At 48.8% G+C, this 27,729-nt stretch overlaps 1 protein-coding gene across 2 annotated transcripts in view; it reads left to right on the top strand.

Annotated features, from left to right (window-relative positions):
* Nucleotides 1-27,729, top strand: part of KIF6 (kinesin family member 6) — a 335,606-nt gene that overhangs the window by 272,119 nt on the left and 35,758 nt on the right. For both annotated transcript variants that reach the window (XM_081140158.1, XM_081140157.1), the window contains exon 16: nucleotides 24,071-24,121. In XM_081140158.1, the coding sequence (XP_080996284.1) occupies nucleotides 24,071-24,121 (51 nt within the window). The remainder of the gene's footprint in view (nucleotides 1-24,070; nucleotides 24,122-27,729) is intronic.

The raw sequence follows: 27,729 nt of genomic DNA, 5'->3' as shown, positions 1-27,729 counted from the left end.
CAAAGAGAAGTAAAGTGCTTTGAGAGCTAGATTCTCAAGGTCACGGGGAAGCCTCACCAGGCGTCCGCTGCCCATGGCAGCGAATATCTACAGCAATTACAATGAGCTTTCAGCAGACCAGCCCCATTCTGTGCACAATACCCCTTTCTCCAGAAAAGATAAAATACCGCTTGTATTAGGCTTCTGCGTACTCAACTACAATCGTATCCCACTCCTGCCTCTCAGGATGAACCCCAAGTTGTGTTGACGGTGTTTTGGGTGACATAAAAAATTACTTTTAGTTTGATAATCTTTTGATTATCAGAAATGGAAACCCAGGGAGCAAGCTCCGTCGGGCTTAGGATACGTGTGTGGTGATGACAAGAATCTCATCAAGATGCAATAGTGAGATCTGGGACTCCTCCAAGACGGAATGGGAACCAGAGCCAGCACCTGAGGGGCCATCAGGAACCAGGGCGGCTCCAGAGCCCAGCACTCACCCACGCCCCCCTCGGTGCCTCTTGCTAAATCTGTGCATGTCTGTCCTGCAGCCCCTGGCCCCGCTGACCACAGGCCCTGCTCGCTCAGAATCTGCTCTAGCCCCAGCTATATCCTGAGAGCGCCTTCAAGCATTCTGTCCCCAAGGCTGGCCTGCTAATTATTTGCTTGTTTCTTAGCTCAGTGTTACAAGAAAGAGAACCTGACTAGCCCAATTTCTCTTTTCTAAGCTTTAAAGACAGCAGCTGCTTAAGAATGTGCTGTCTTTGGTCAGAAACCCACCTCTGGCCCAGAAAGCTGTGGCCAGGGAGGAAGAGAGGTCTCGTGTTTCGGAAAGTGGCCACCTACGCAGTAGAGTGTGACAGGGAAGGTTTCCCTTTCCTAAAGCAGATGGGTAGGGCAGGCACAGGGATTGATGTCTTGTATCCTCTTGGTTTTATCTCACAGAGAGTTGTGAGATTTTTGTTGGTTCAGCTCTTATAAGGTGACATCAATTTCTTTATTTCCAGGTTCTCAGGGAAGCGCCTGGCCATTGCCCCTTTATTTTACCAATAATAGTGACTAGTCTTTGTAAAGTGCTTTATAATATGCAGGGTTTTATTTGATTATTTTTGATATCATCAAATCCATTGGTATTTTCTTTTATGACTTTCTTCATTGCTTTTGTACTTATTATGATAACCATAATAATGATGGGTTGGTCGTTGCCTGGTGCCTATTTAATGCTTTCCTAAATTTCCTTACAGTTTTTTTTTTTTTATTCTATTTTTCACACTCCACTTATTTAGAATTTATTGCAGAATATGGCAAAAGCTGAGGTTCTAAGTCGAATCTCTTTCAAAGGACCAATTTTCCCAGCACCTATTTCGTTTAATGAAATGCCTTAAAATAAGATTTCTCCCCTCCTAGGGGAGTCGTTGCAGATTCTGAGAAGGCAGCTGATGCATTCTAATCTCATCATCAGAGTAACGCACATCCTTGATAAGTTTCATGCAAGTATTTCAGAAATAACTTGCTGGAGATACTCTTATCTAAATACCAGAATCTCCCTGCATAGAAGGGCCAGCGTGTATGGAAAGTGGGCAGCGCATGGCTGGGAGAGGCAGGCATGTGTCTGGGGGGGGGGGGCGCCCTCCAGACTGGGAAGGAGGGGGACCATCTGAGCACCGCAGCAGGAGCTGGGCTCACCTTACCCATCTTCCAAGGGAGCATAGTTCAGAGCACGCTGTTTCACTCCCAAGGAGGAAAAGCGTATTGCATCGTCTCACGCTGATGAAAAAGGGGAATGATGACCGCGGCCGAGGTGGGAGAGGGAGGGGGAGCTGTGTCCGCGACGCTGGATGGGGAGAGCTGAAAATAGCAGAGGCTTTGCTGTGTCTACTGCTGACCACCGTGAAAACACTGAGGCGTCCCTTGCTGGAAACCGCGGAAAGCTTTCAGAAACAGAGGCCGCACCAGGGGGCGGGGCCCTCCCCACAGTGGCCGTCGGCTCAGGGTGGAGATGGCCTGGGTTTGGTGCTGGTTTCCTGGGGTAACATGACCCGCGGCCCAGCCCGGCTCCTGGGGCCCAGCCTGTCCCGCAGCTTCCTCTGCCAGCCCGAGAACCCGACGTGCAGCTGCAGGGCCACCCCTCAGGGGAGGGGCTGGAGCCCGCAGAGACACGCCGCCCCTCCTTGGGACCTGGGCTCCCCTCCCCGCAGGTGTCCGTCTGCTGCTGGGCACCCTTTAGAGGGCAGGGTGCTCCGGAGCACCCCAGGCTGCGTCGTCGATCAGCAGCCCAGCCGGGCAGCCTGAGCGGGGAGTAATAGCAGGAGGACCCTGGGCAGCTCCCCCGCAAAGCTGACAGGGTGGCCGGGGTAGGAAGGCGACACAGACCCCGAGTCTGGAATCAGTGTTTGGACACAGTTGGGGTGGCCTGCGTGTCTGGCAAGAAACAGAGAAGCTCTGGGTTAGCGGTCAGGTGTCTAAGGCCGACTTTGGGCCTGCAGGTGTCAAAGAGGCCGGGTCCCCACCGTAGGGATCGTCACGGCTGACTGGTAGAGCAGCTGTCATTCATTGTCCTCTTATTGTACAAGACGAAACGGAGACCTAGGGAAGTTAGTAAGCATCCCCAAGAATTCTGAGCTCATAAGGGCAGAGCCACAAATGCAGCCCAGTTTCTGTTGGGCTCCAAGGTGAAGTCCCTGAAGTGGCAGGAAAACACACAACCCGGCTAAGAAGGGGCACTAGGCCCCTGCGGTACAGGCACCGGGGACTCCCATGTCCTCGCTGAGTTCATGTTGATGATAAAAAGAAGAAATGGGAGCCAGGGAAGGAAGCCTTTCCTCATTTTTACTCCCAAGGAGATAATAAAGGAGGGAGGCAGAGAGCTGGCTGGGAGGCAGACAAGGCTGTCAGTTAAGGAAAGGAAAGCTGCCTCCCTAGGGCCTCCCCTGACCTGGGCTTTCGAAAGTTGTGGCGCTATTGGAGGGTTAGTTTTTGTCTTTTTTAACTGCTCAAGTGATTCACGGGTGTATTTTGCTGTCAAATGTTCAAACACTACATAAATATACATATCAAAATGTAAGATCCCCTCTTCCTCTCCTCTCCCCCAGTACCAACTATGGCCCCTCTCCAGAGGAGAGCAATCACTCTCAACAATTCAGTGCATGTCCTTCCGTCCCCTTCTGTGTGTTCATAGATGGATAGATACATGATTGATTGATTGATGATAGATGATAGATAGTTAGATGATAGATATAGATAGATGATAGATAGATAGGTAGATGATAGATAGATAGATAGATAGATAGATAGATAGATAGATAGATAGATAGATAGATAGATGATACATAGATAGATGATACATAGATGACACATAGATAGATAGGTGATACATAGATAGATGATAGATGGGCAGCAGACATGTAGAAAGATGCCTTGTTTGTTGCATAAATGGGATCCTAATGTACAGGTTATTCTGCACTTTGCTTTTCTAATTTAACAGTGAGAATGGGTCTATCGCTCACCATTTTTAGTGGGGCTCTTTTTAAGTATGAATAAACCATGATTTATTTAATTACTCTGTTGTAACAAATATTTCATTTTTTCCCTAATTTTTCTCTATCACAAACAATTCGAGCATTTTGGGGTACAAATAAGTGTTTCTTAGAGATAGACGCCTAGAAGCAGAGCTGGGGACAACTACAGTGGAAGTATATTTTTAGTTTTCATGCATGCCCCCCAGTTCCCTTCTCAAATGTTTCATTAATTTGTATTCCCACCATTGTGTGACAGCGTTTATTCCTCTGTATCCTTGCTCGTATGAGATAATATCAGTCATTGTAGGTTTTGCCAGTTGGAGAGAGAAAAAAATAGTGTTTCATCGTTGCCCTAATTTGCATTTCCCTGACAGCTGGTGGCTCTGAGTGTCTTACATCCTTTGCCCATTGGTTGGTTGACTTTCTCTTTATGATTTGTAGGAGCTCCTTGTGTCCTCTGGATATTGGGCCTTTGTCTTGGAATATGTAGCAGATGTTGTTCTTCCAGTCTGTCACTTGTTTTAATTTTCTCTTAAGATTTTTAGAAGAACCCTAGGAAAGTTGCTTTTCTCTAATTTTTAAAAATTGCCTAAGATTGAATTGTCTGCTCACTTTTGAAACTGTTCATTGGACGTTCTCAAGGCTACCTCACCATAACACGGCCCCAAGGAAGCTATCCAAGGTAGCCTCGGTCACACTGCACAGATCTCACTAAAACATGTAGGGGTCAAGACTGGGCATGGTGATTCCTGGTCAGTTGTCTTGTAGCGACTATGTGAATAAATGACAGATGTACAGAGATTAAACGTTTTACCGGACCACAAGTCTAATGATTTTACTGCTGAAAATGTGAGTTTTGTAATAAGGTAAAAACTGATTTTATTAATTTAATCTTTATTGAAGACATCTTTAATGATGCCTGAATTTTTTAAAATTTTTATTGTGTTTTGCAAAACAACTTATTAACACGTGTTGAGATGATGTTGAAGTCTAGAAAACCTCCTAGTAAATCACTGGAATGTAACAGTACCTAGCAACTCATTAGCAAATACTAGGGTCCTTTAGGGTATTCCCTTGTGTTGGAAGATGCCTATAGTCATTAAGGAATGACTACAGAAATGGGTAATGTACCAAGTAAGTTTAATAGACAAGGAACATCAAAAACAAAGTTTATTGATTGTCTGTGCCAATAATCTAAAGCAGGTTGATGTTTGAAGGTTATTAAACAATGTATTCCTGCAGAAGTAAATAGCACAATCTTGTTAAAAATAAAAAAATATGTCATGAAGAGGAATCATGAGAATTTAGCTTCACCGGACCCCAGTGAGATGAGCAAAACAAAGCCTTTATTAACTCCCAAAGCAGAGGTGGAATCACATGCAAAAAGAGCTCAAACACCTGGGAGGCCAGATACCATATCCTCAGGGGCAGAGCTGAATGGGGGAAGCCTTTGCCCTAAAGCCACTAACTAGGGTGTGGTGGTGACTCCCTGGCGGTCTCAAGAAGACATTAGCGGCAGTACCTTTCTGCTACTGTCCCTGGAAGGAGAGGACAGATTGCAGAGCAAGTTCAAAGTCAGCTTGACTCAAAGTGCTACCAAAGCCACAAAGCTGTTCAAGTGCTAAACATTCCAAGGATTCGGATTCCAAAGAAGAGAAAGCCCCTGAACAGAAGGGTTTGGTGGTGAGGGAAACAGCAGATTTGGCAATAATCTGCCAAATAGGAAGTTGGCCACCTTTAAATTAGAATTCTGGGTAAAAAGTAGTAAGGTTTGCATTACAAAGATTAATATCCCCGCACCCCCACTCAGAAACCTCTGAGGCCCACTCATTGCCAAACAAAAATGTTCATGCCCCATAATCCAGCATTCAAAACTCTTTCTCCATGTCCATATAATTATATTAACATTCATATACTTATATGGGAGATTGGGTGGCTTGTCTTAAAAAAGAGAGAGAGATGAAAACAATATTATGTATATTTCTGTGCATCTGCTTTGCAGTGCATCCAAGATTTCATGTATATCCCTGCAAATCAACTGGTGTGACTACATTTCATTTTTTTAAAAGCTCCATGATATTCTACAGAATACTTTTGTCACAATATTTTCCAGTAGATAGGTATTTGCTTTATTTCCATTTTTCTGCCATGTAAAACATGCTGCAATAAACACCCATGCACGTGTATTTTTATATACTGATGCTGTTACTTCTGTGGAAACTTTTTCTGTAAAGGACCAGATAGTAAATATTTTAGGCTTTGTGGGCTTTATGTGGTCTTAGTTGCATATTCTTCTTCTTCTTTTTACAACCCTATAAAAATGTAAAAACCATTCTTAGCTCGCAGTCCAAAGCCATACAAAAACAGACCACAGGACAGAATGGCCTGCCAGCCCCAATTTGCCCGTCCTTGGAACAGACCTAGGAGTAGGATTTCTTCCTAAGTGTATTATAATTTTTGCCGCTTTTGTGAATGGAATATTTTTCTATTTCCTGAGATAGGAAAAAAAAAAATCTATTTTTAAAAATATTTTCCTTGTACCCAGTTATCTTACCAACTTCTCTTTTAAATTTCATGGTCTTTTTCTTGCTGTAGTTTCTTGAGTTTTCTAGAAATGCAATTATATTCATCACAAAAGAAAAATCTTTTTCTAGTATTTACGCTTAGTATTTTTTTTTCTTGCCCTATTCTACTCATTAGAGCCTCTGATTCACTATGAGCTCATATTAGTAACAGCCTCTCCTTTCCTGTTCCTGGATTTAATGAAAATGGCTTAAGATTACATAGCATAAAATGACGGGAGACATCATATGAGCGTGATCAGTGCTGCCATGCATCACCCAAGTCCAGGCTGTGTAACTTCTGTCGTGTGAATTTGACGTGGGGTGGCTCTCCAGTGCTCTGGAGGCAGGAGAGGTGATGGAGAGACTCGGTGTTTGAGAGCTGGCCTGCTGGGTAGGAGCGCACAGGTACAAGTGTCTGAGTTTGGGTGAGGAATTGAGTACAGTACAAATAGAATCAGATCATGAGCCGGGTGAAGAAGAGAGACTGAGTCTGCCTAAACAAAGAGAAAGGGAAATAAAGCAGATATTATGGATATTTGTTTTTCAGTCCTAACTGCGACAATGGCTAGTGAGATGGACATATTCTTGTTTAAAAACAAAAAACTATGAGCTTCCAGTTCTGAACAAAGTGGAATGATCACACTCCATCCTGTCTCTCCTACTGAAAACAACTATAAACACGTGGAGTGGCATCTGAGAACCCAACTGGCAGCAGGCAGTTTCGGGAAGGAGACCAGATTTAAAGTACTATCTGGTTAGCGCCCTCAAAAAATCTTCCGGCGGCGGTGACAAGCAGCAGCCGCCAAATGGAAGTCGAGAATGATGGAGGAGAGTCCTCCGTCCTAACCAGAGGAGCTGTGGTACCAAAAACATGGGAAGACTCCCCATTGCTTTTCCTCTCTCTGTCCTTCCACCACGTGGTCCCAGATGCAGACACAGTGTTGGCAACTGCATGGCAGAATTGAGGGGTCCAGGGGTGGGGCCTTAGGAAGTCGTAATGTGCCAGGTAGATCACAGAGGGGAAGGAAATCAAGACAATGTTCCATAAAGTTGTTTATATAAGCTTCTGTGCTCACTTTCAAAATGAGCATGTTCAGATCTAAAGAGCAAACCTGCTACAGGTAGCCTATCACCCAGATCCCATGCTGGCCACTGGACAGCACATATGCGGGACGAGTTTGAAAAGCACTGCAAAGTGTTTGAAACAGAGCTGACATTGGAACCCCAGCCCAAAGTAGGCTTATTGGAATTTGTGACGTGAACCTAATCAGATTGACTGTCTGCTGAAACAAACAAATCAAAATCAGTAGTCTGAGAATTTAAACAAGACCCTGAAAATATTCAGGATGTGATCCAAAAGTACGTGGCATAAGAAGAACCAAGAAAATCTCAACTCACAAGTGAAAAGACAGTCAATAGATTCCAACCCCTACCTGACACAGTGTTAGAATCATCAGACAAAGACAAAGCAGCTCCTAAAACCATGCTTCAAGAATTAAGGAAAACCCTCTTGAAATAAACTTGAAAGGTAGACGGTCTCCGGAAAAATATCGAAAATATGAAGAAAAACCAAACGGAAAATTAAAGCCGAAAAATAAAATAGCAAATGGACTCAAGAGAAGAGTGGGCATGACAGAGGCAAGAGTTAGTGAACTTAAAGGGAGATCGATAGAAAGTATCTCATCTGAACAACAAAGGGAAAATGCTTTTAAAAATCAACATGTCAGTTGACTGTGATGTGAGAGTAGAATCCAAGGTAGATTTAGTAGATGGTGGGGACTGAAGCCAAAAGTGATGTGTTGTAGATTGTGTGGGATTTGAAGAAGCAGAGAAGAGAGTTTAAAATTAAGGGAAAGAAGAAAACGGGCTGGCATCTCAAGGGGAAGGGCAAATCGAAGAACTGATTTGTGATAGAGACGTTCGCAGGTCTAGCTCAAGTTTTCCCAGACCACTGGGACAGATCTGGGGACGTTTCATCAGAGATAATTATCTATAATACAGTTTCCCCTTCTATGGTCAACTCAGCAAAATCTATGGGCTTCTTAAACGAGCCTCAGGCGATACACCAGTTTCTGTCCCTCGTTAGACTATTTGCCTATGTTTCATTCTCTCTCCACACAGCAATATTTCATCAAGCTCCCCCAGGCCAGGTACCTCTCCCTAACTTCCCAAATGACTGCACAGAGCGAGTTAAACAACAGGCTGAGGGGCCCCAGCTAAGGAGGGTGCATCGTTTGGATTGTCCTAGGATAAGTCCTTGAAATGGCTTGAATCCCTCGTGCCCCAGGTGGTGTCCACCTCTGCCAGGGTTGATCCAAGTGGCATTTACCATCATAGCAACATGCCATCACCTTTCCACTGCACCAAGGGAAAGCTGATCTTCATGAGAAAGAATTAAGGAGCTTCTGACGTTAGAGCTTCATTTCCAAGGCGTCACCCCAAAAAGGGAAACTGAGGCAGCAAGAGAGAGTAGCTCACCTCAGCATGTAGAACATTAGCCGGGGTCTGGGCAATCTGGTTTCTATTAAAATATGGTCAGTAGAAAACTAGAAGCTACTACAGTCATTCCCATCCGCTGGACCAATAAACCTGGCTCCCAAAATGCCAGCCAGGCCCATACGAAATCAGTCAGTGGGCTGGCTGGAATATTCCGTTTCCTCTGCCTCTCTCTTTGCTCACTTGGTTGCCAGAGAATCAGCGGTGTTGTAAGAGACTATATTAACTGAGGAGATGGAAATCTTTCTCAAACAAGGAGCTGAGGAATGAGAAATAAAGGATAGAGCCAATGCTCAGGGCCCCGCTCACACTTTTTCCTCTCCACGCTGTGCGCTCGAGGGCCACTCCATCTGCGAGCACCTTCGGCTCGTCCCCAGGGCCTTCAGCCACCGAGCGACGCGCCGGGGGCAGTGCTAGGGAATCAGTGCCCTCCAGGAGGCCTCAGCCAACCACTGTTGGAAATTGCTGTACACACACCCACCTCGCTCACCCCCAGGAGGGCAACTCGGATGTATGTGTCCTGCACTGTCCCCCAGAGGTCCCCAGTGGGATTGAGTTCCACTGGGGCTGTGACAACCCCCCCCCCTCGTTTACTGGCTGTCTTCCCTCCCTGTCTCACTCTCCCACTTTTTTATCCGTTTGTCCAAGGATCACTTCTCAAAGGAACCACTTGCCCTGGGGTCTGCTCCTTGGAGAAACCACACTGAGAAAGGCAGAGGGTCACTGTAGCTCAGGCGGTGAAGAGGAGACGGGGCCGGGCCTGGATGATTCAGGCAGGAGCCGAGAGAACTAAAGTAAGTTGAGAACCCGCAGGAAGGCCTCTGGCCCCTTGGACAGCTTCCTAGGAGTTGCTGTCCATGCTGATAATGTCACACTGTTAGGAATTCAGGATGCTGTGTTTGCCATCCAGATAATTAGTTGTCCTTTTCTTGCTGTTTATGCAAGATCTTAGCTCACCCGTCATTCATCCATTGAATTAACATAGTTGGTGATTTCCTAAGATTCAGGTAAAAACCACCAATTCCACTAACCGCCTCCTCGCTGCTAAAATAACAACCCACAAAGGTTCATTGGCATTAGTTTGCTGACACGTAATCTGTGGAAAACAGATTTCCGCAATTCTGTGGTACAGAAAATCATTACCTCAAGCAGATTGTCTCCAGCAGACAATATCCTAAGGCCCAGAGCGGGTTCTCTCCAGAAACTGCATGTCACACATCCTCACTCGTCACTGGTATTGACTTGGAAAATATTATAAATATTCATCACCATGAAGTAGGAGTCAGATCTGTTTCCAGTGGCAGGTCAGCATCGAAATCCTTTTAAACAAACCTGCATGGATTCCTAAACTGCTCCCCATGGCCCTGTTCCCCCTCCCAAGCAGGAGTTGTTTCCAGTCGAGGCCTTTCGAAATCGGGAACAGTGCTCGGATTCCTGTGTTCATTCCTTGGCCACTTCTTGGGCCCCCGGTGCTGACCGAATCTAGATCAGGTATGTTTACTCTGGACCCCACGAGGCCGGGCCAGTGTGGCCAGCACAGAGCTGTCTGCAAAACATTAGCTTTGGATATTTTTAAGAAGGGGGAAAAGAACACACTTAACCAGATTTTATTTCTTCAGCAGTTTGTGAGTCCGGGTTGGCATCGGTCAGGAGTGTAACCGTCCAGGCGTGTCTGAAGGAATGCTATCCGGCTCCAGTTTGCTTGGCCTTCTCCCCCCACCCCACCCCCCCCCCGGGGTAGGAACAGCACAGGGGAAACTGCTCCCATTGAGTCTCAGCAGCCTTGCTAAAAATGAGTCCACTTGTCTCAAAACTAGTCCCCAGCCTGCTCCTGAGACGGTCTCCAAGGACTGCCTCCAACTCCCTGTTGTATGCACCTGGGACCCTCCCCTGCCGTCCTCACCTTCCTCTGTGCTGCTTTTCGCCAGTCTCACTGTCCTCTGATGGTGGCACTGCTGGTGGCCGCCGCTGAGCTTCAAGCCCTGCTTCCCTGGCTACTGCATCCAACCTGCCAGGCCGACTTTCACAAGACTTGTCCAGAGGCTTAGGGCTGATGGAAATGCTCCTGGGAAAGTAGCTAAGAACTACTCTGGATGCGGAGCTCTTGAAGGGCCCTGATCCAGTGGCTCTGGGGCGTCCTTCTTGGTGGCCTCCTAGTCCCCTCAGCCAGGCCCTCCAAGCAGCAACCTGCTTTGGCCTCCAGGCCCAACTGCCTCTTTACATAGTCACTCCCTCCAGGCCATTGTCTGGACCCACAGCCCTGCCAAATAGTTCAGACCACTTTGTTTTTCCAAACTCTGTGCTATTCAGTCTCAACTGACTCAAGCAAGTCACTAATCCAAGTGGGCTGCACTCAGTGACGACCAGCTCCTTATGTTATCTTTCACCAAATACCATGTTTCTCAATGGGGGCACCACTGACCTGTTGGGAAGGGCCATTCTTAATTGTGCAGGACCGGGCCCAGTCCCCTGAGCACCAGTAGTGCTTTCCCCCTGCTATTATGAGCATGATTCAGTGCCTGAGTGAGAACCTCCCTTCACGTGCAAGGTGAGGACAAGATTAAGGCTTGCACGTCCATCTCACCATGGTCTGTCCTCTGCTCCCACAGTACTAGAGCAAGTGCTTGGCAAGAACACCCCCCCACAACCTCTGTGTTAGTCATGGTCCTCCAGAGAAACAGGACCCATAGGATGTGCGTATATACAGGGTGTCCCAAAAAAATGTATACACAGCTGATAGCTCAACTTTGAAAATGAAATGTATTTTAATAAACACTGCCTCTGTAATTATTCAAAGTGTGTGTATACATTTGTGGGGGGACACCCTATATATGTGGAGACAGAGGCAGAGAGAGGATTTGTTTTGAGGAATTCCCTCATGTGATTGTGGAGGTTGGCAAGTCTGAATTCTGCGGGACAAGTCTGCAAGCTGGAGGCCCAGGGAAGAGCTGACGCTGTAGCTCAAGTCCCAAGGCAGTCTGGAGTTTCTTGTTCCTCGGGGGATCTCGGTCTTTTTTCTCTCAGGTCTTCATCTGGTTGGATGAGGGCCATCAACATTATGGAGGGTGGCCTGCTTTACTCAAAGCCTACTGATGTAAATGGTACTCACATCTAAAAGCAGCATCTAAACTGGTGTTTGGCCAAACATCTGGACACCATACCTCAGCCAGGTTGACTCATAAAATTAACCACCACACTGTCTGAGCACAAACACTACTTTGTTAGGCATAGGACAATCTACATGCAGATTTCGAGGGGGAAAAATTCTCTAGCTGTGTAGGAACATAGTTCTGCTACAGAAATGCCCAATCTGTGTTTCTGAACCCAGAACACCTAACTCTTAGCCTAAAGTGCCTGCATTTGGGTGTTTTTCATTCCTGAAGAACCGTCGAGCTTAACCTTTCATGTACAGGCCTTCTAAATGATTAGAATATCTCAGAGCTGTGCTTGCCTCGAAGACAATATCCAGGCTCTCCCATAGAAGGCAGAAGTGGCTCCCAATTCTGAAACTTTTAATCTTTCTGAGTTCAAAGAATGTGATGGTCTGCTGTCCTCCTGGCACCTGTCAGACCCGGAGCAGCTGGTGACCAGTGCAGCCCATGAGCCAAAAGGAGCAGCTTTCTCTAAAATGAGAATTCTCAACACTTTCTGTGCCCTGGGACATCACTGTCATGTTTTGTAATTCACAGAGTATTGTACAGTTGTCCATCCGTCCCCAGTCACGGGGGACCTGAACATCCCTGAGATAGAAAAATGCCATAATTAAGAATTAAGACTTTATGTGAAAAAAAGCAAAGATTGGGTTTGCAAGTAAATCTGTGAAAGACCCTACAAATATTTTTATATTCACCAAAACAAAACACTTAAGAACATATAATAACATCTAATTCATCTTCCATTTGTGGTGGGTTCTATATACAGGGTAACCCAAAAAGCTGTATACACACTTAATTGCTGGTAGCTAAACTGATGTTTCTTCTTTTCAGATTTAACCCATTGAAATTAATAACTATTCAAAATGTGTACACATTTTGGGGCAGGACACCCTATATTTAACTTCCATTTGCTATTCCATATACAGTGAAAACTTTTCAGGATCTCTCTCCCCTAGAGTTTCAGTGTGAAGCTTGGAAATTATTTTTATCTTTGCACATCATGGCAATCCCTTCTCTATGTCTGTGTCTGTGTCTGTGTTTCTTCTCTGAGTGTTTACTGCCTTCCTGATGTTATCACCTGGACTTGTTGCCTCAGAGACACAGCACCAAAACCTGTGCGGTCAGTCAGCCCCGGTCACACAGGCTCTGGTCCCCGCTCCGGGCTCCCACCCCTGCCCCCTGATGAGTGGAGAGGTGCGGTTCTTGGGCTGTGTACTTGCACCCTCAGCTCCCTCATCTCTCCCAAAGCTTCATCGCAAAACCTCCCCTCTGGTTTTGCTATCTGCTGTGCCTCCACTTACCCCACAATGACCAGCTTCCACCCCCTGGGCCTGAAGCCTGTACAGAAACGGAGCTGCGTGCACCGCATTTCACGTGGGCAGAAGTCAAGCTCAGGGAGGGGACACAGTTCTCTCTGAAAAGTGCCGTCCCTGAAACGTCGTCTGCGACGGTCAGCAGCCCGTCCCCGCCCCTCCTGCTTCCCCTCCTCTGTGATGATGTTCGGCCACCACAGAAACAGGAGAAAGCGCTCTGGTGCTATTTTCTGGAAGAAAAACGAAAGATGAGGGTAGGAGTCATCCCCGGCTCTGAAAACAGGACTATTGCTACCAACATCTCAAGCAAGCTTATTAAAAAGTCACTTCCTTTCAATCATATTTGACCATGTAAAGAAACATGAAAGACCCGGTTACTCACGAGAGTAGCGGTGAGTTTGAGGGTGAGGGATCAGAAAGCCAGGGGTTCAGTGTGGGGTCCGCATTAGTGAAGGTTGGGGTTGGGGTCAGGGACTGCAGGGAGGCCGACGCTTTGCTTTGGGAAGCCCTGTGTTGTGACTATTGCACGGACATGTGACTGTCCCCACGGGGGGATAGAGGCACCTCAGTTTAGTCCACTGGGCCCAAGATAACTTGTTAAGGCCTCGCAGATGCTTTCAGAGAAGAGAACAGGGGGAAATGCCAGTGTCGTATTGTATTTGATCTTAGTGGAGGCCTTAGGAACAATTGCAGTGGGCTTGCGTTCCTCCGTCCTTCCCGCAGTATTATCTGTATCCAAGCCCCCTCGGGGTAATTACTCTCACTGCCGCCACCAGTACCACCCCACCTACTGTGCGCCTGCGATGTGCCAGGCACCATGCTGGGTGCTTCAGGTACGTTTCCTCTAATTCTTGCAGCAGCCTTGCCATGAAGGTGTTATGATCCCACTAAAAACATAAATGAAGCCCAAAGGGACTAAGTAGCCCAAGGTCACGGGTAGTAAGTGGCACCTGCTCCCAAAGCCCATGTTCTTTCACTGTTCCAGGCCCGGGATTCCCTCCGCTACTTCTCCTGCCATTTTCCGCGGCCCCTCCTCCCCGGCGAGCCTTCCCCACAGTTCCGTGGGCCCTGAAGGCCAGACACCCTTCCCTGGCTTCCCGCCTCCACCGTGATTCCTCAGGGTCCCCACTGGCTCCTCCCCTGGGACTCAGCAGCCTTTGGCTTCCCCAGATCATCCCCCGAGTTGCACTAATGTACCCCAGCCCCCGGCTGCCACCCCGCAGCAGGTGACTGACCGCAGAGACAGAGCTCAGGAGCCCGCGTGGAGGGCCTGGCCCACTGCACCCCAGAGAAGCAGCAAGTCGACGCAGCACATGAAGAGTGACTTTTGAACCTGAAAGCTGAAACCTTTGCCATTGGATTTCACCTCCCGCTTGTAACCTCAGTGACATGTTTCTCCTGGTCTCCAGCCTCCGCAGCTGGAGACCAGCTCCCACATCAAGAAGCACAGGCTCTGTTATTCACAGGCCGCCGGCAGCTTGCCCGGGGTGAGCCCGAGCCGGGCCGAGCTGCTTTCTGCTGCCTTTTTTAAGCACTAGCTGATTTAAATTAAGTGAACAGAATCAAGCTTGATCTTGCAGTATGAGAGTTTATTGTTTATATCAAAGAGCCATGTAAAACCCACTGTTTGCATGTTTTAATCCATCTAAAAACTGTATCTATTGCCAGATCAAACATCTTCGTGCTCGGGGGTTAGTTCACACCCTTAAGTGAACCCCGCCCTCCACCTCCACAGTCAGTAAGGGGCCCGTACAAACCAGCCTCCATGAGAGGGGGCGTTGGGAAGAGGTGGAGTGGACCTGCCCCACCCTCACTGGCACCCCTGGGAGTGTCCCCTGTGCCACCTCTGGGGCTGCAGGGATGAAAGTCCAAGGCCCTCCCCTCACCCCAGAGAGCCACAGCTGCAAATGGAAGGAGAGACTGCGACCTGCAGCTACTCCTCCAGGGCAGGGCTTGGAAGCTGGTTGTTCCCTCTGTCGCTGAGATAAGAACATCCGAGCATCTAAAGTAGCATATTTTGGATGGGTGCCAACACAACCGGGAGCCCGCAGCTCCCCAAGGTGTTTAGTATTTAGCAATGCATGCTGGTTGCTGAGCTGAAATTTTCCCCATGCTTACCTACTTGCACATTTGTTGAGCTTTTAACAAATGAGCTTATTTACTTAATTCTCTGAGCATGTTTATGGAATATTATCACATACTGGAATAGTGGTATTAATAAGCTCCTTAGCTTAATTAAGCGTAGACAGAGCCAAATGCCTAAGCTTCAGACAGAGTGCACTAATCTTGTATGATTATGATGATTACTGGGGTAGCCGGAATGAAAATCCCATAGGAAAAGAAACCCGGTCTCCCAGACACGGTATAATTTCCTCATTTTTTACAAATGAGACCATCATGTCCTGTCCCCATGATAAGAGGGGAGCTGCCTTGAATGCCCAGACTGCTGTCTGCTGTTGCCATCCTGAGTTGAAACTCTCATCAGTTACGAGGCACACCCTCTGCAGGAGGGGGTCAAGGTGATGGGCCCTCTTGGGAAACCCCCGGAGTGGGGAGGGGAGGAATCAAGTCAAGTTACAGTGTTTTTCTTGAGATTATTATTTTTAAGCATGAACTGCCTTTTCCTCTCTCTGTGAGTTAATAATGTTACCAAATATAATGTTCGGCATACTGGATGAAAGGAGAATCCTGAATTCTGGACAGTGGAAGTGTCATTTTGGTGTAAGAAGGCTTAAAAATATTTGCCCTGCATTTAGACCACTCCTGGCTTGTCGTTCCTGCCTCATCACTGAGCCTTTCTCCTTGGGAAACCCAGGGAAGGACCTGTTCTCTGCCCCAGGGAGGGTGAAGGCTTCTCAGAGGCTCCCCCAGGCCCAGGCCAACGGCTCGCTGCTGCTGTGCTGGGCTCCCTCCGACTAGCGCCCTCCCCTCGCCCCCCCTTAATCAGCAGGCTCCTGGGCAGCGACCGAGCTCCCACAAATAAGCCGAAACTCTCCTCGCTGCCCAGCCCCGTCTCTCAGACTCCAGCTGACATGACAGACAACGTCACACGTGTGGCAGGTGCCCCAGCACAGTTTTCAGCACACTGTATAATACCGCGTTTCCCTTTCTTAGTTTTTTATTTCTTTTTATCAATATATACAAATGTACTTTTACATAAACCATGAATCAGACACACTTACTAAAGTACAATTTTTTCTCACCTTACTTGGCTCAGCCCCTTCTACCCAGTTCACCTTCCACCGTCAGGTAACCCGTCGTAACAGCTCTGTGGCTCTCCATCCCTGTCACCTCCACGCTCCTACGATCATGTCCATGTGCACACGTGCACGCGCGCACACACACACACACACATACACACACACACACACACACACACAGGCCCGTGAAGGCTCTTGCCATTGTTTGTTTGACCAAGGACAGGATCACTTACACTCTTTTCCTGCTCTGCTGAATTGTTGAAATTTTGGCATTCTCTGCCAACAACTCTCCCCCTCCCCCCCCATCTTTTCTCTGAAACTCTGTCTATTTGGCCTTTATAGGACGTATTTTTCTTTTTCTTGAGTTAAAAAGTAGCTATAACATGTCCGTAGTTATTCCAAATGCATCCTCCCTCCACCCACCTCCAGGGCTGTAGCCTGTGCTAGTTGTTGAGAGTATTCCAGATGTTTCCTTTTTTCCCCACTGCCCCCTCCACGAGGTTCCCCCCCCCCAGGCCGGCTCCACCCTATTGTCTGTGTGCGTGGGTTATGCCTATGTGCGTGTAAGCTCCTCGGTTCATCTCGTCCTGCCCTCCCTCCCCCTTCCCTCGGAGATCCCTCAGTCTGTCCCGTGCTTCCACGTCTCTGGTTCCATTTCATTCGTCGGTTTATTTTGTTCATTAGATTCCGCATACAAGTGAGATCCTGCGACATTTGTCTTTCTCTGACTGGCTTTTTTCACTTAGCACAATAATCTCCAGAGTTTTTACAGTCAATAGTTAAATATTTTTATTTAAATATTGTCTTTGTTTTTATGGTCATCATAGTTTCTTATATCCTACATAGTTCTGTTTATTTTTCTTCTTACTGATCACAATAAGAATTTTTACACTTCCATAGTTTCTATGCCAGGCACCCTTCTGGGCACTTTGCATACGTGACCTAATGCAGCCCTCATAGCACATACTGTGATTGTCCCTGCTTGTGACGTGCCGACCCAGGCCGAGTCAGTGGCTCGGCTGGGGTGCAGACCAGGGGCCTCTCAGTTGGGTTCTCCTTGGGGCCGGGCCTTCTGTGGGTGGCACGTGCTCGCAGTCCCCCTCGCACAGAGAACGCCTTCACTGTGCCCTCACCTATGAATGGCAGTTTGACTGCCTGTAAAATTCAAGTAGATGTTATTTCCCTCCGTTGTCTCCTGGCACCTGTTGTCACTGAGGGGGGGCCCATCGTCTGAGTGGTCCCGGGGCACCCCTGGGAGCTGGTGGCAGCGGCTCTTCCTCCCTGAAGCTCTGCGGTTTCACGAGGACACGTCGGGGGCGGGTGCGTTTATATTCACCCTGCTCAGTCCTCAGGGTGCACAGTCAGCTGGGGGCTTATGTCTTTCTTCAGTTCTGGGAACTCTCAACTGCTGTCTCCTCAAATATCGCTCTTCCCCGTCGCCCTCTGGCTTCTTCCAGAGCGCACGTTAGACGGATGTGAAGCCTTCGGTCTCTGCGGCTTTGACGGCTCTTCCCCGTTTTTCTCTCTCCTGCTTTCCGCACCGCGTTCGGGTGCGTTTCCCTGTACTGTCTCCCAGTGCACTGGTGTGCCTGTGAAAATGTGTCAAGTCTGTGCTTTACACCTAAATTCCTCCCATTGCTTCTTTGTTTCAATAGCTCTAATTTTTATTTCAAAATTTTTTTCCTATTCACTTATTTTATTTATACCTATTTGTTGCATAATTTCTTAATCCTTTTAAAGAAAAACTACACTTTCGTTCATGTCTGAGTATTCTCAACACCCTTCCCTCAGCGTCTGTCTCGGAGGTACAGACTGGCCCCGTGGCTACGGGGGGCAGCCCCGCAAATCAGGTACAAGGCTGCTGAGACCCAGCAGGGAGGTTTCCGCCCGGCCAGCTCAGGCCCCACGCTCACGGGTGGTCACCACAGTGTCGCCTGGTTAGTGGGAGGGGGAGGCAATCCAGCTGTCCGAGCCTCAGGAGGGGGAAATAAAATGTTGGGGTACACACTGTGGGTGTATGCGGTGGGTAGAAACTGAGAAAATGAGTAGATGTTAAAAACTGTGAGAATACATTCAATGAACGTATGTTATCCAGGAATTAGGCTGCCTGCCCCTTGGAGGAAAGGGGAGTAGGGGTGGGATGGGCTGAGCCCGGGCATTGAAGCGCACACAGGCCCGCGCCCAGCCCGCTGAGGACCTGCCGCACCCTCCGCGTGTCTGCGTCAGTACATGTCTTGATCTGCCTGCTCAGGAAATTACTTTCATCTGTAATGAATTCATGTTCCAGGTATTGATTTTGCTATCTTTTTTTGGCATTAGATTTCTCCGTACATTTTGGCATTGTGATGGGCAGGCTCCTTTTTAATGAAACACATTTTATTTCTTTGTCTTTCCCTCTGTCCCTCTGTGCCTGACAGACACCCGGGCCCCCCGTCTGGAAGCAGCTGTAATACGGTGATCTGGAAGGATGCTCCACGGCGGCACTGGGCTGTGGTCGGCCTGGTCATAGTCACTGGGCAGCCTGGTCTACGATCTGGGGGGGCTGACTGTGTGCCTCTCTTCCCCCTTGGGTGCCACGGGATGTGAACCACAGCCCCAAGCAACATCTGGCGACACTTTTTTTCTTCTCAGTCCCCTTTCACTCACACGTCGGGCAACAGGGGTCTCACCCCAACCTGCAGCTTCCGGCTCCGGGGCAGGCGCTCGTCCCCCGTCTTGCCTGGTGCACTTTTGGTCTCCCTCCCTGGACCCAGAGCCCTGCAAGCTGAGGCTTGGGCTCCACGTGCCATTTTGCATTTCTGTCTCATGTCTGGTCTTCAGAAACATGTCATCTAATCCAGCAACGTTTTCTTCATCGTCTCTCCTTTTTTAAATTTTTATCCACTCCTGCTATGGCGGGAAGAGGTGGTTCCTACCTCAATACATATTCAAATGATACAGACAAGGTTTAGATAAAACCTGATGAAATATAGAGTAACAGGGAAGAGAGGCTTCAAAGGGTTTACACAGTCCTGCTTGTTGGAAATTCATCTAAAGATTACACATTCAATTTATGCCAAGCCCATCAATTTTACAAAGAGCCCTACAAACAGCCTTTAGAGAATCTAACTTTTTAGTGATCACCTTCTATGTTAGTACAAAGAAACTGGCTTCCCACGTCACGGCCAAAATCAACACCCTAATTTGGGACCACTAACCAGACCTTCCCTTTCAAAAGGGCCCCTCAGACAGGAAACATACTCCGTGTACTCTCCCCTCACCCCAATTCTGCTACCGATGTTTATTCTAAGTCAGTTTTACTGGGATATACAGCAGTAGAGTGGAACAGAAGAACAGATTTGGCCAGAGCCTTTCTAGTGATTAGAACCCTGGTCTCAGTATAAGTAGAACTGGGTCTCCCCCCAGCCTACTCCTCCATCCAAGCCCTCCCTTCCAACCCCTGCCCCAAACCCATGTGTGCCTGGCCCTCTCCACCCATTGCCCAGCAGTCTTCTTTGCTGAAATGCCTCTCCCGAGCTCACCTTAACATCTCTGCTCTTTTGGCATCTACGAAAGCCTCACCTATAGTGACGACATCTTTCCTAATATAGCTAACCCACCCTTCCCCCCTCTGCACTCAGCTGCACCACTGATTTCACATTTAGCCACAGGGCCTGTCATCTTACATACATAACACCCTGTCGGTGTCTGAAAGCGCCCTAATACCTATGACCCGTGAGGTGTACCATGTGCTGGCATGTTAGCCCTTGAGTCTTTGAGGATCGTGGGATACAATAAGGCAGATGTTATCACAGTTACGTTATATTCTCATTTTTCAAATGGTAGCATTGAGGCATAGAGATGTTAAGTAACCCGCCCAACTAGGAGGTAGCAGAACTGGGATTTGAACTGAACTTGGTCTCTCAGCACATCTGTAATTACTTCCTACCGTAACCAAAATCGCACGGAGGTTGGCTCCATCTCAAGTCCAATTCCGAGTGATTGGTTATAGCTGCCCCGAAGTGCTGTGTTAAAAAGCCAAACCCAGGCTCAGCAGGAAAGGGAACCCTCCAGATGAAGGAGCAATGTCAGCCACGGGCCCAGCTTTAAAAGGGGGAGCACGCGGCCACCTGTCTGCCTTCCCCTGTAGCGTGAGAACTTTCTCGAGCTGGGAGAGCAGCGACCCCCAGGCCGCACGTTCCACAGCGCTTAGAACATGGAGCTTAACATACAGCGCGTGAGGGTCGATGTTTACTGCTCGTAGCTGCGTCTGCACCCTCGATAAGGCGCCCCATCAGAGGCACTGCTCCAGCGGCCGCAACAGCCCCACGAGGGGGGTCGTAAGCGAACAGCTCTGCTCTGGACCAGCTGAGCAGCTTCGCTAGGTGACTGATTCCAAACTAACATGCATGCAAAATAAAACGTGAAGCTTATGGAAAACTGTTTGATCCAGAAGGCTGACTATCAATGTAAAAAATAAGTGTCGCTTCTGCATGGTGACAATACTTTTCATATGCACTACATGGTACAGAGAAACCGTAGACTGTGCAGAGCGCACACTCTGCACCTGGTTTACTCCTAAGGCCGTGCATCTCCTCTGGGGACCCCCATCAGATGTGATAATATCTGCTTCACTGTATCTCAAGATTCTTGGGAGAATCAAGGGCTAAGGGATCAGTATAGATGATCCCTTACCCCACTACCTGCTGCAGCCACCCCTGTTCTGTCAGTTAATAAATGAGAATGAGAGAGATGTTTCTGACAGGTGCTATTGTCAATTCCTGGAGACAAAATTACTAATTACCCTTCTCCTACAAGCCAGCTCTCCTCCCCTCCCCAGCTTCCTTCCCAGCCCACCTCCTGCCTCGGGCCGGGAGTCCGCCGTTTCTGTTTCATCTCTTTACCATACCTCGGGATGGGGGCCTGTCCAGGAACCCAGGCCAAAACCAGCAAATGTATCACCATGCTCCTGACAGCAAGCTGCACGCTGAGCGAACTCTGCAGTCCCCCTAAACTCCTTCCTCTGCCAAAACCCGGGGAGCCGTAAGATCCAGCGGATTACAGAGACTTACCTCCACGTGAAGGATGGCTCTGTTGGAAAATGCAATTAGGGATCAGCCGTGAGGCTGTTTTTAGCAGCTTGTTTGGGAAGACCTCAAACACAAAAATGGCCCTTTGCTGCGAGATGTTAGCCAGTTCGCCAAAACAGAGCGTCACTGAACACATCGTAAACACACCTTTAGCAACATGGAGCGTTAAAAAGACGAACCTTATGTCCCCTAGTAATGGCTCATTGTTCCAAGAGTAGGTGGATGTTTGTGGAGTTTATAGGACTTTCAGTCCTGGTGGCAAAATCCTGTCTTTATTTACATGAGCAGCTTTTCCCAGGCTGGGGGGGGGGGGGTGTTAACCCAGTCGTTCCAAAAGAGCTTCCCCAGGGGTTGGGATAGGGGGCCGGTCATTCCAACAGGAGCCGGGAGGTCATGGCACACAAGGCTGAGCACCCACTGGGGTCAGTGTGTGAGATGGGGAGGCCCGTGGTCGGGCAAGCATGTTGTTGGGGAGGCTCTACAGGAGCAGGTCACTGTCAGTGTCATTGGGAGGAGCTACTCAGGCTCGTAGGGGGCTCCTGCCCTGAGGCACCTGTGCCAGATCTCCAGGAAACAGGCAAGGCCCAGGGGACACTGGCTCCCCACACTGAGGGCATGAGGAAGCCCTAAGGCCTGCTCTAAATACAGAGATGTGTCTCAGTGTTGTGTTCCTTTGTCCCAGCAATGTAGCCCTTTATTTGAAGAATGGGTATGCTAAGCTTCTTTAAAATTCAAGGCAGGGATAATTGATGCAGGCTGGCGTCTCAGCCCAGCAGTAGCCTTAACTCAACTCCTTCACTCTGTTCATGAAGACGATGATGACCATGTCACTCAGAGTGGAGAGGAAGCCCCATCTGGGGCAGGACTGGCCTGCGGTTCAGGTCATGTTCCTGTTGGCTCCAGGCCCTTCCAGGACTCATTCTTGGGCCAGGTGTCCACATCCCCTACTCCCTCTCAACACCTCCCCAAGTTACCACCTTCCCCACTTGGAATTGGGGTGCAATCATTGTTATGACCAATCCTTGGCTTCCTCTCTGTGCACAGTCTTCTCCAGTGGAGACACATGAAGGCAAGGCACAGGCTGGCACAGCGACACACCTGGAACCAGCAGCCTCTGAGGGGGAGCTGAGGGAACTAATGATGTTTAACCCAGAAAGGACAAGTCTACGTGCAGAATCATGGCATCCTGAGATGTGTGGAGGGCTCTCGTTGCCAACGAGAGAAGATCCTTTCTCTCTGCTCTTCCCGAGAACTGACTGGGTCCGAGTCTGAAAGTTACAGAAAGCAGCCACATCAGTAATTCCTTATATACAATTCCATCAGCGAGACAGCCTGGATACATACGAGAGGGAGGGGAAAGGACCATTTCATTCTGTAGAAAAGATTCCTAAATTGGGCAGGAAGCTAAACTGAATGACCTCTGCCCCCCCCCCAATCATGACATTCTAGGAATGCTCTAGAACTTCAGGTGAGTGACAAGGTCTCCTGTGACTGCTTCATTGTCTACTCAGTTCAGCCATAACCTTTGAGGCATAGAATGTACTTTGTGTGAAGAAAGAAATACATGAGACAAGGGACCGATGACGTTCCCAGGCTTTCTTGAAATCCCCCAGTGGCCTGATGACACCCCCCAAATGGGATGCATAATATAGACAGAACTGACATTTTAACTAGTGTGCCGAGCCCTGCACATAAACAAACCCCAGGGCTGCTGTTTCACCCGTCCCTCAAGCACAAAACCATAGAGTTTTAGAGGTGGAGGGACCCTAGAGGCCGTGTCACCCCCAAATCTTAAGCAGGGCAGGAATTCTCTCACTCCAGTAACCCCACACGGTCACCCAGCTTCTGCTTGAGCACTTTCAGTAAGGGGCTCACTGCTTTGCCAGGAGGTTAGTCCATTCTGAGACACCTTAATCCATGTTGAGACCGTCCTCACTATGAGCTCTTTCTTCCTCATATGGAGCCCCAAGTCTGCCTTCATTCAACTTGACTTTCGCCTTCAGCGATAGGACAAAAATAAATGTTTTCTCATCCCAATGACAATGTTTAGATTTTTTAAGATAGCCATTATTGCCATACTTCCTCTCTCTCCAAGTATTTTCTTCTCCATTTAAATGTCTCAGGTGACCTCAGATATTTCTCATACGGCATAGTGTCAGACACCTCACCATCCCAGTTACCATCTTCTAAATATTTTCTATTTTCCAAATGTTCCTTATACAGAGTAACTCCCAGAACAAATACCATCTGTGGTCTGATCGCTGTAGAATCAGTGGAGCTATCACCTCCTTTGATCTATACCTTTATTAATACAACCTAGAATTATATGTTTCATACCAAATGATCAACTGTTGTGTTTATCTTAAGGTTATGATTAACCAAAACCATCTTTTGCTTTGACACAAGTTCATATAGCTTAAAAGGATGACGTGGATTTAAAAGTCGCCCTATAAATTATTAAAGCATCAGACCTTACATCCCTATTTAAGATCAGAGCCCTAGCAAAGATGATTAGTGACAGACTAAGATAACTGAACCCCAAAATGGTTTAACCCAACTGTGAAATATGTATCGGCAGGGATGTGCCAAGGCCCAGCCTTTGCAGTCTCTTCTTCCAACAAAATTCAGGGTGTAGAAGGGCTCTTCCTGGAAGCTGTGCCCACTTATGCCTCCCTTACTTTGCCTTTTTTTTTTCCAGCTTGCCACATGCTTCTGAGGCCAAGTCTTCCTCCAGCCCCTGGGAACTCACTAGGATTTTCCTTTGTGTCTCTGACAGGTCACCTGAAGGAAGAAATCACCCAGCGGCACCTGCAGCAAGCAGCTCTAGGTGGGTACAAAGCGGAGCCTGCAGAGGAAGGTGAGGTAACACAAGCTGACTATCCTGGAGACCACACTTGGCTAAAACACAACCCGTCCAAACCCTCGGGAAGGTGCAGGAAGACAGGTCCCCTGTCCGTGCGGCTTTCTGCGCACACCCCTCCTCCCCGGGACCAGTTTCCCCCACCTGCGTGCTTGCTCCTGGCTGGGCTTTCGAGAGCCACCACTAACTAATCTTAACAGTATCGACCGGTGGTGTAAACAGCTTCTGTTTGCCGAACCCTCTCTGTGAGCACTATATGTGCCCTGTCTCCTTCTGCCCTCACCACCACCCGAAAAGGTAAGTGCATTTTCAGTACCAAGGCAATTCAATGACGTGCCCAAGGTCACATGGCTACTAAGTATGAAACTAGGATTTGAACCCAGTTCTCTGAGTCCAAACTTGGTGCTTTTAGCCCCACACTACTTACTGCCCACGACAGTGGATGCACTTCAGTTCATTAATATGCAGACACTAAAACACGCTGATATTCTGAAAGGCCTTTGGCACCTTTTAAGCAGTGACATCTGCAGAAAATACTCCCTTTTGACATGTGAAGTGAGCTTGGGGAGCAAGTGGCTCCCAGAAAGGCTGGCAGAGCGGCATCTGGGCAGCACCAGCTTGCACCTCTGCAGCTAGCCTGGGACCAGCACACATGCAGCTCTGATTAAATAAGCAACCTGTGTATTCCAAAGGAGATGGCTTGGCCCTGGGTGACCTGTAACTGGAGAGATCCAGCACCCGGACTTCTAGGGCCTAGTGGGGGACAGCCCCCGTGTCACCAGGATGACCCATTTGACCCAGTAACTTGGGTAATTAGGAAGGTTGGTTGTTTAGTTTCAGTAATAATAATGATCACATCAATAACTACTGATTACATCAGAATAAAGAACAGCAGAGCCCAAGACTAACCAGAGCTTGAGCTTCCCACTGTTGGCCCCGGGACTGAGAGGGCAGGTCAAGGTGCCGGGCCTGCCCTCCCACTGCCATCGACTGGGGCTCAGAGCCGAGAGTCTGCCGAGTGACTTCGACCAGGAGCCAGGGACTCCCCGGGCCCTAACACGGAGGGCTGGGCTTAGGAAGGGCACAGGGACCTCTGCAGGGAAGCTGTGCCAAGGTGACCTTTGGGCCTCCTGGGTAGGTCCCTGAATGGGGAGTCATCCCTAAGGGCTGCCACTGGGCCCTGCCTTTGAGGGCTGCCATCTGGCCTCTTCTCCAGTCTTCAGGATGCTGGCTGAATAGGAACAATGCTGTAGAAAACACCACTCGGGGGACTCCAGGGGCCGTTTTTATCTAGGGCAAGAGGTGCTCCTTCCTGCCTGCCCCCAGCCCCTGGCCCGCCTGGGTCCTGGGAAAACTACTGCTCGCCCCCCCCCCCCGCTGCCTCCGTAACCCCCCTGCTCACTCCCCGGAGCTGCCTCCTGAATGACAGCAGGTGTCAGGGCTCAGCTTCGCCCCAAGGAACCAGCCAGCTTCAAACGGAAAGCACTCATGCTGGAAGTCTAATTAAGAGCATTCGAAATACCTATTTGTTTTAAAAGTGTACTATTCCAATTGAGAGAGGAATTGTTAACATCCCCCAGCTGCTATTTTGAGAGCAAACGCCTGCTGCTGTCCACACTCAGGAGCTTGTCTGCTGGAGATTTAGAGCCACCAGCGCCCGTGTGTCCCAGGTGACCGCAGTGCAGAAGGGACCTGTCACTGAGGGAAACCTCTCCGCACAGCACATGTTCATGGAGCCGGTTCCTGCCTTAACCCCCACCGTGGGCTAGCGCTGGGCTGATGGCTGGGGCCACCCCGATGCTCTGCGACAGGTCGCTTTGCACACTCCCTTCCCCTTTCCGTTCTATTTCCTCGTCCCCTCTCCACTTGCCGGTTCCCTCGATTGCAAGTATCCCTTTGGTGTCCTTTCCCCCTCGCGCCTCCACGTACCCCAGTTTCATGAAAGCGTCAGTGAGGTTGGTTGTTTGGGGAGGGGGTGGTCATGAGCAAGTCGGAGCGGGAGATGTTTTCTCATGTATTTTGCATGAGAATATGGCTCTGTGCCTACAAGTAGACAAATGCCCAAGAAGATGTGCGTAAGGCGACCTCGTATCACAGGGGAGCGAGGGCGGGTGAGCTGCGCGGCGCCTTGCGGATGGCCCTCGGTCCGTGTCAGAGAGCACTTGCTACCATTTCAGGAACTTAGGAGCCGTGGTGAAAGCCAGCTGTTGTTAAAAATTAAATTATATGCAATTAAATAAGTTACATTGAAAAAGCAAAAGTTAATAAATACTCCAAATTCATCTCTACCTAATTAATTTACTGCATTTTACTGTATCTCTGCTCTGGAGGTAATTGACCTCTGCGGTGTCTGTGTCGTGGAAATACTATCTGATGGTGGCTTCCTGGGCATGTCTCCTAATCCATGTTCAGGACATCGCCAGGGCAGCTTGAGGTCAGCATGGTGGGGGTGCTTCACCAAGGAACTGATGAGTGTTATAAATCGGAGCCCTTGTTCCCCATAGAGCCTGTTGTTAAACATTTAACATCACACCACTGACACACAGACAAATATCATTGAGGGGCCAGTTTGTGCACGTGTGTGTGTGTGTGTGTGTGTGTGTGTGTGTGTGCACGCGCGCTCTTGTGATGACTTCTCCCCCCTTTCCTGGCTGAAAATCCATGCCGGCTCCCCTTCACCGACTGCCTCCCACAGAACCCTGGTCCTCTCGACAGTCAGTGGGCAGGGAAACCAGTGAAGACAGAGTGGGGCAGGCGAGGCATTGGGCCCAGGAAGCCTTGGGGTGTAACAGCCAGAGCTGGGGGGTCCTCTAGGAAACACATCAATGACCAGTTCTAAGAGCATCGTCAACAGGCAGAAGTTACTGGTGGACTTAAGGGGGGGCCTACCCTCACGCTGCTTCAGGAAACAATAAAACAATGTTCTTTGTAAACGAAGCTTCATTTGGAAATGACTCGACTTGAACTGTAGTCAGCTAGCTGACTGGAGCGCGGTGTCTTTCCCTCTTTGCCGTCCTGGCTGCCCTCGATGGCACAGCGCTGTCAGCAATGCAGATGAGACTGACCAGCAGGCATTTCTTGAGGTCTTGACCACGTGCCAGGCATGAGTCTAAGCCCTTTACCTCTATTCCCTTCCCTTGTGTCATGCTGCTAAAACCCCATAAGCAGACACCACTCTTACCCTCCCTGTACATTAAAGCCCGAAGGGGTGACGCGCACCTGCCTAAGGTCGCTCACCAGCTCCAGGTCCCGCGCTCCCACCCCACGCTGCACGGCCCTCACACCCACGGCCAGGCGCGCATCGTGGGGTCCACAGAGGGTCAGAGGTCAAGGCCTGCCCTGGCCAGCATGAGGGGTCACATGCATAGAGAGAACTCTGCCCAATTTCCCATTTAGACACACATGTACTGTGCCAATCAGCGTCCTCTTCCCACTGCAGTCCCCAAAGCAGCTCGGCCTTGACCTCCTCCATGACACCTCCCCTGGTCCCTTGTCCCCAAGTCCGCTTTGTCTTCCAGCCCCACGCACCTCTGTTAGAGCACCAGCCCTGCTTCGTAATTATTTGTTTCCATCGC

This window comes from Miniopterus schreibersii (assembly GCF_964146895.1).
Source record: "Miniopterus schreibersii genome assembly, chromosome: 6".
Taxonomy (NCBI): Eukaryota; Metazoa; Chordata; class Mammalia; order Chiroptera; family Miniopteridae; genus Miniopterus; species Miniopterus schreibersii.
This window is presented reverse-complemented; position numbering and strand designations above follow the sequence as displayed.